Source organism: Gavialis gangeticus, unplaced genomic scaffold, assembly GCF_001723915.1.
Source record: "Gavialis gangeticus isolate Ggan-Ray unplaced genomic scaffold, GavGan_comp1, whole genome shotgun sequence".
In the NCBI taxonomy this organism is placed as follows: Eukaryota; Metazoa; Chordata; order Crocodylia; family Gavialidae; genus Gavialis; species Gavialis gangeticus.
In genome coordinates, this window is record NW_017728994.1 from 31,019,222 (window position 1) to 31,027,369 (window position 8,148).

At 43.9% G+C, this 8,148-nt stretch overlaps 1 protein-coding gene across 1 annotated transcript in view; it reads right to left on the reverse strand.

Moving 5' to 3' along the window:
* LOC109287433 (cytochrome P450 2H1-like) overlaps positions 1-8,148 on the reverse strand; it is a 23,349-nt gene that overhangs the window by 5,223 nt on the left and 9,978 nt on the right. Inside the window, 4 exon segments of the mRNA XM_019502522.1 lie at positions 4,542-4,729; positions 6,381-6,522; positions 7,246-7,291; positions 7,293-7,405. Of these exon segments, the coding sequence (XP_019358067.1) occupies positions 4,542-4,729; positions 6,381-6,522; positions 7,246-7,291; positions 7,293-7,405 (489 nt within the window).

An 8,148-nucleotide genomic window follows, 5' to 3' on the forward strand; every position in this document is an offset into this window, starting at 1 on the left:
GTTAGGACTGCCCGGAAGGCGGTCTCTTCTGCCATGCAGTGGAGCTGAGGGCTTGGGGGGAGTTCAGAGAAGCTGTACCATCTAAAAGTAGCTTCTCCCCCAAAAACTCATGAACAAGGAACAGCCGGACCCTAGAAAGGATCTCACCAGCCTCAGGATGAAGCGTATGAGTAAGCTACTCGAGATCTGACAGATATCTAGCTGGCAGTAACTCAGGTGCATGATCAAAAGGCTACCACAGCCAGACTGTTTGCTCTTTAGGATTTCTAGATATTGCTCTATCCTGTACCCTAGTTTACCCTACCCCCTGTAATCAATAAAGTTCTCCTTTTTGACTGGTGTGGGAGACTTATTGAGGGGTGGGTCTAAATTATGCCTAACAGACCCCTTAGGTCTGTGGACTAAGGGAGACTATACTTATTTGCACCTGGGCTTGGGGAAGTGCCCCAAGTGCCTGTACTGGGTTGAGTACCCGTGGGACTTTAGGCCTGTGTTACCCCAAGGACACAGGGCCGCGAGACAGTCCATTCTTGGGGTGGTGGCAGCACGTTACCCCCAGGCTAGCGAGTGTGCTCCAGGAGGGGGGTTGGCCGGACATAAGGCACCCCTAGGGAGGCATTCAGAGCCTGGCAGGTGGTCAGGCGGAGGGAGGTGGGCGGCTCGATGCAGGAGCACCCCCTACTGGCCTGTCACATATGACACCCAGTGGAGCTACAGAAAAGGAAGATCCACTCAAGGTAGCTATTTTTTAAAATATAGCAGGCCCAGAAACTCTGTCTCTTTATAATAAATAGCCTACAACTGTCAGCAGCTGAACAGAAAAGCTATGATACAGTAATAAAAGAGTTTGAGGAATACTGTATAACCAAACAAAATGAAACCTTTGAACAGTATAATTTCCACAGGAGACATCAGAAAGAATGAGAGACAATAGAGGAGTTTGTCAAAGACCTCAGACTGTTAAGCCACTCACACAACTTTGGAAAACTAAAAGAGTACATGATCAGAGACCAAAAAGTATAACTGATAGAAACCTCAGAAATATATAATATATTATACTGTATATAATAGTACTATAATATACTTACATATAGCGACACTTATATATAATAATATAACAATACTTATAACTATAATAATTGTAATACAATTATAATTATGATAATGCCCATTAATATAATAATTATAGTGTGATGATTATAATATTACTTTTAATAATAGAATAATACTTAATGGTAGTAAAATATTTATATAATAATAATAATACTTTTATGTAATAGTATTTATACTATATATAATGGTATAAGGGATACAAGCCTCAGGAAAAGACTGCTAAAGGATCCTGAACTTCATTTGCAAAAGGCAAAGAATGTGCTAAGCGGCTAAGATAGCAAATGCCAGGCTGCAGAAGCTGGATCAACAAACAGAACAAGCTGAACTAGACAGGATTACAAGACTGCAGAAGCCTAAAACAAAACATGAACAATATAGAAAGAAGGAGAGGAGGATCGAGGTAGTACACCAAAGACTGTGGCACTGGTGTCATCGGGAAGGCTTTGGCTTCCATGAACACAGTCCACTCTTTGGTGAAAGGGGCAGCGAGCTGCTGGGAAGGGATGGCCTTCACCTCTGTCCACTGGGGAGGAGGCTTTTCTCAGCCAGACTGGCTGACCTGCTCCACCAGGCTTTAAACTAAGCCGGCCGGGAGATGGGGAGACTACCGCCACTACTGGCCCACTGAGCAACCCTTGCAAAGCCAGCAGGCCAAGGCACTTAAGGGAGCCCACCCCTGCCCCAGCCCTTGAATGATCTGTAGGCAAAGCAAAGGGCCCCCAAAGGGACACTTGCCTGCCTGTACACAAATGCCAGGAGCTTGGGGAATAAGCAGGAGGAACTCGTCCTCCTGCTCAATGCAAATAATTATGACGTCATAGGGATAACAGAGACCTGGTGGGACTCCACTCATTACTGGGCCACAGGTATAGACAGCTATATCCTGTACAGGAGAGATCAAGTGGACAAAAGGGGTGGGGGTGCAGTTCTCTATGTCAAGGAAAGCTATGCATCCCTGCAAGCGGGCATTGGCACCCAGAGTGGATGACTGGAGACCCTCTGGGTTAAAATCCATGGGGACCATGGCACAGGGGATACAATGGTGGGAGTCTACTACAGACCTCCTACTGAGGATCAAGAGCTTGACGAGGAATTTGCCAGGGAATTGGCCAAGGCTGCATGATCCCAGTGTATGGTCGTCATGAGAGACTTCAACTACCCAGGCATCTCGTGGGAAGAGCACTTGGCCAAATCCGAACAGTCACAAAGCTTTCTCATGTGCGTGAATGAGCTCTAACTGATGCAAGAAGTCTACGGGCCAATGAGAGGTAAAGTGCTGCTCAACCTGGTACTGGCAACAGGGCACGACCTTATCAGTGATCTGACAATCAAAAGGGAAGCTGGGAGACAGTGAATACAAGCTGATCACCTTCAACATCCACCATAAAGCTGGCAAGTCAGTCAGCAATACAGAAGTCCTCGACTTCAGGAAAACTGACTTTGACAAGTTCAGGAGGCTTGTCAGGGAGGCCCTAAAAGGACCATGACCCAAAGGGGAGGGGAGCTTAGGATGAGTGGTTGCTCCTCAAGGGAGTGATCCTGGATGCACAAGCAAAGTCTATCCCATCTCAGAGGAAAGGCAGCAAAAGGGCACATCAGCCCCCTTGGCTTTGCAGGGAACTAGCAGACCTCCTGCATCTAAAAAGAAAGACCTACAAAGGATGGAGGATGGGATCCACCTCCAAGGAGGAATATTTTGCACTGGTCTGGACCTGGGGTAGGTCTTAGAAAAGATTATCAAAGAGACCATTCTTAACAGACTAGCTGATGGCAACATCCTGAGGGATAACCAGCATGGGTTTGTTGCAGGTAGGTCTCGCTTGACCAATCTTATTTTCTTTTATGACCGGGTGACCTATCACTTGGAAAAGGGAAAAGGAGATTGATGTCATATATCTTGACTTTAAAAAAGCATTTGATCTAGTATCCCGTGATCACCTCTTAGCAAAAGTGGCCAACTGCAGCCTCGGCTTCATCACAATCCACTGGCTGGGGAATTGGCTCCATGGTCGGACCCAGAGGGTGGTAATTGACAGAAGTCAATCATCATGGTGCGCTGTGACCAGTGGGGTCCCTCAAGGCTCTATCCTTGGGCCTATACAATTCAACATTTACATTAAATGATGTCAACATTGGTATCAGAAGCAGATTGGCCAAGTTTGCCGACGACACCAAACACTGGGGTAAAGTGTACACACTTGAGGACAGGAGGGTGATCCAGGCTGACCTTGATAGGCTCAGGAAATGGGCAAAGGAGAACCTGATGGTGTTTAACACTGAAAAATGCAAGGTTTTCCACCTTGGGAAGAAAAGCCCACAGTATGCTTATAGGCTCGGCAGTGCTATGCTGGCTAGCACTATAGACAAAAAGGACTTGGGGGTCATAGTTTCATAGTTTCTTAGTTTGTAGGGTTTACCAACTATGAAACTATGACGTCCTAGATATCCACAACCCAATGTTTTGGTGAAAAACGGAGCGCATATAATGCAGAAATTGTTGAAAAAAGCTACAAATTCACACAATGATGTTTACCTGTCAGTCTTAAATTACAGGTCAACACCCATGAAACATGGATTGTCCCCAGCAGAAATGCTGCTTAGCAGGAAACTCAAAATCAGGCTGCCAAATGTTGTGAATGATGCTCATCAGAATGAAAAGCAAAATGTGAAAACATTTTTAAAATTCAACAAACTCAAACAGTACTATGGCAGGGGTTCCAGGGAGGTACCACAACTCCACAACAAAGATATGATGCTTATTTCAGATGGACGAACATGGAAACAAGAAGCACTTATTTCCCATCAAATAGCTCCCAGACCCTATAAAGTAGTCACATTGGAAGGATAGATGTTAAGAATGAACAGACAACACTTGCAGCTCATAAAGGGAAGAAAAGAAGCAGCATCACAAGATTCAAAGGAAACAGAGCTAACAACAAAGCAAAAAGAACTGATAGAAGAGATAAAAAAAGACACAGAAGTAGAGACATCTGTACAAGAAAACCAAACAAGAACTGAACCAATAAGGACTGAGAATGTAGAGAAACTGCGAAGGTCACTTACACCTAAAAATGCAGCACAAAGACTAATAGAGACCCATTAAAACGTGCTTCAACAATGGAATTAACTAAACTTCCAATGTTAGTATTGCATGGGCTATGTCACATGTAAAGGAAGATGTGTGGATACCTTTAAGAGTCTTAGGTATAAGTTGTTACATTTGCCAGGGGAAAGTGGGGAGAGCAGGGAAGATCATCAGGCTAAGAGGGCTCTCTGAATAAACAAGCTTTATTATTCTATAAGTTTAACTCCTTGGTCTTTTGAGAACAAGCTTGAAATGAAAATGGAATATAATGCGTAAGATATATTACCAATTTTCTTCTTATGGCAGGGGAAGTTGACTTTTCACAGAAATATGGAAAACTGACCTTTGGGATAATATATTGTCTAAACCTGGTGTCCCTGGTCACAGCACATGGGATGTTCAATGGCAAAAGAGACATGAGTCTCTGGATCTCATGTACCACAGCATCCGTGTAGGGCATCTGACCTTGATCAGCCATACAGGGTTGTCGGGAACAGCCAATCACACAGTCAATCTCTTTGTGAATTTTCTCTGTTGTGAAATGAACGAGAAGTAACACAATTGGAAAAGAAGATTTGCCACAAGATTTGCCCAGACTTCTACCATATGACCAGCCACTTGTCTGTGACAGATGCACAAAGTACAAAACTGGCTGGTTTTGTGTTGCATAAGCAACTCTATAACAATATGGCAATAATGTAATGACAAGGTAGTGACATCCTGTTATATTACCAAAAAGAATACAATGTAACATTACTCCTGGTGTCTCTAACACACAGCTAGACCAAAGAAAGACACATGAAACTTTCCTCTACAAAAGTTACCCATACATGGGAAACTGGTGGGAGCCCCTGAGGAAGGAATTAGCCCTACATCTAGCTACTAGGTCTGTGCGAAATTTCGACGGGTGTTTCATTTTGAAGCTGGTTTCAACGTGTTTTGAGCTCAAAACAGCAAAATTGAAATGAAATGAAAGGGTTTGAAACAGCCTCAAAACGAAAGGAGGGTACTCAAAATGTTTTGAAAGTTTCAAAATGCTTTGAGTTTTGAAGTTGGGCTGGCTTGCAGTTAAACAGAAACTAAGGAGAGGGAGGAGGAAGAGGAGGGAAGGCCTGCTCTGATATTGACATGCGTAGCTGGCCAGTGACTGTGATCCTTCCCTGAGGTCCCTTCCAATCCCAGTGCTCTCGGGGAAGGACAGAAAAACAGCATAAAAAACATGGTTTGAACTGAGCTTTCTCTGTGCCTTGGAGTCAGCTTACTGAGCTGTGTCTCCCAGCAGCTGAGCAGCATCAGCACTTATGTACCCATCTCCTTGAAACCCCTGCATCTATCTCCTTGAAACCTGGCAGGCTTCATGGCTACCATGCCTGCTGTTTTCACTCGAATCAGGAAAGAAATGACAAAGTTATAGGCATTTTTGTGATTCCTCTTTATAGCCTGGGTGAAACTTCAAAACATATCAAAACGGCATCAAAACAACAAAACAGTTTCGACAAAACGAAAAATAGTGCTTTGAAATAGCAAAATGAAACACTGTCCCTTTGAAACAGGGAAATGGAAGTTGAAATGAAATGGTGCTGTTTTGTACAGCCCTACTAGCTACCCTTTCAGTAGTCACTAGCACTAGCACTAGCAGAGCCTGACATGGACAAGTGGATCCAATCCAAAGATGAAATTACTCTGTCTTTATTCAAAGGGACGCTACTTGCTTCATAGCCCTTGAATGTAAAGGTAGCTGTTATCTACAATATAGGTACAACCTGTTCAGTGAGGGTGCATGCTTCTGCCAGAGAATTACACACACCATGACCCATAATTCCCTCTAGCAGTGTAAAAGAAATTAACTCACAATAGCTTGTTCAGTCCTTTGATGTTGTATTGAGACTCTAAATAACAGGGCCAATGGTACTGCAAAGGGATGCTCTTTGTGAAAAGAATAGCCATTGGCTGAAAACTAGATTAAGATGTAAGCATGCATTGCACACAATTCCTACTTAACATTATGTAAGACACTGAACAGCCACCCCACTATGGAAACATTCGTCATTGCTAACACATATCTGATTTGATCTTGTGACATAAAGAAAAAAACCCATGGAGCTTATATATTGTTGTGTCATGCCGTTCCCACACCTCTGCAGCCCTCAAAATTGTGTGTGTACATACATATGCTAGGTACCTTCTATCTCTGGGTATTTTAGGAGAGTCAAAAGTCCATAATCCAATGTGAGACTGGTTGTTCCTGTTCCTGCAAGGAACAAGTCTGTTGTGCTTCTTACCAAAGTTTCAGTGTTACCTTTTGAGTGGATGTTTTCTTTTTCCTGCAGAAAGATGTGTACAGTTTTTTATCAAGTTTAAAAGGCCAGAAACTTATTCACAGAGGTCAAAAAAACCTTGCACCCAAAATAATGGCCACCTAGCATGCTTTTAACAATACTGCATTAATTATCTCCAAACACTACACATTACAATAGCATTACTGTAGAATATTGTAGAGGGAGGCAGTTAGCCATGTCAGTCTGAAGTCCGACAGAAGGCAGAGCAGGGAGTACCTTAAAGACTAAGTCATTCAGAAAAGCATGAGTTTTTGTAGGCTACAGCCTATTGATGAAGTAGTTTGCTGAAAAACCTGTAGACTATGAGAACATATAGCATTCTGACTGAACTATTCCTAAGGTGCTTCTCTGCTGTGCCTTCTACAAAATATTGTGTAATATAGTTATTCTTTTTTTAAGGAGTGAGAAGTGGAGAACTGTATTCACCAAGTTAATTTTCCTGCTTATTTTTACTTGTTATCATTCAGCAGTTCTGTCTGTCATTGCTGATTTTCTTGGCTTTTGTATTATGTTTACCTTAACATTTTGTTATAAAAAAGGTTATCAGATGTTTCTGATCTTTTCATAGAATGGAGAGGTGTCGATTAAGACTGAGGAGCAAAGGGAAGTGCACTTCTTTCTGAAATGCAAATGATTCCTAATGCTGAAATGATTGAATTTGAAATCATGTTTTTTTTATAAACTGAAGCATCATCACGCTTACATTACCTGCTCCATTTTGATGAGAAAAGCATCAATAAAGTCCCAAGGGCAGCTGGTAAATTTTCACTCTGTCCAAAATAAAGTTGTGAATTTCCTCAAAATTTTTAAATGCTCTTTGGTGCAATCCAGGTAAGAAATTCATGACAGTTGGAAGAAAATTGTATAGCTATCAAGAAGGAAAGGAACATAGTTTGGTTAGTTTGGACACAAGGGGCGCTTCCACACGAGCACACACGTGTCTCTTGGCATCAGGCACATGCGGGAACAAGAAAATGTTCCATGCGCTGAAAACTTGCACCGTGGGGAGAAAATCAATGTTTAAAAATGCGAAGCAGGCAACTGGAGACTGGGTCCTCCACAGAGACGCTCTGGCTGCCAGAGCGTCTCTATGGTTGACCCTTACCCTGGTGCTGAACCACGCATCCAGCCAGGCCTTGTGTTTCAGCACCAGGGCTTTGGTGCCAATGAGTAAGGGGTTGGGGGGCTGGAGGTGTGGGGAGGGGACCATGGGGGGGGACCCCCGATGGCCCCGCCTACTCCCTCAGTCTGGCCAACCCCCGCCATCCCCCCAAGACCCCTGGCCCCTGTTGGGGCTGGCCCCTCCCCCCTGCCAGCCCCTTGACGCCTGCTGGGGGGGGTGCAAAAAGCCCTGGGTCAAATTTGCAGCGCTTGGTGTGCGTCCACACATGCAAGCACGTGCACTTGCAGCAGCTAAAATAGAAGCGGTACAAATTTGATGTGGGGCTTTTTGCCTCAGCGCACGTGCACAGACATGCACTTTGTTGTGGAGCAAATTGTGCCACTTGGGGTGAAATAACCCTGCTTGGATCCTCCCAGATATGCAGCCATGGGGAGCTAGAGCCCAGGGCCAGCACCTGTGCTGTCCCCAGCAGTATAAAAAGCTGCCCT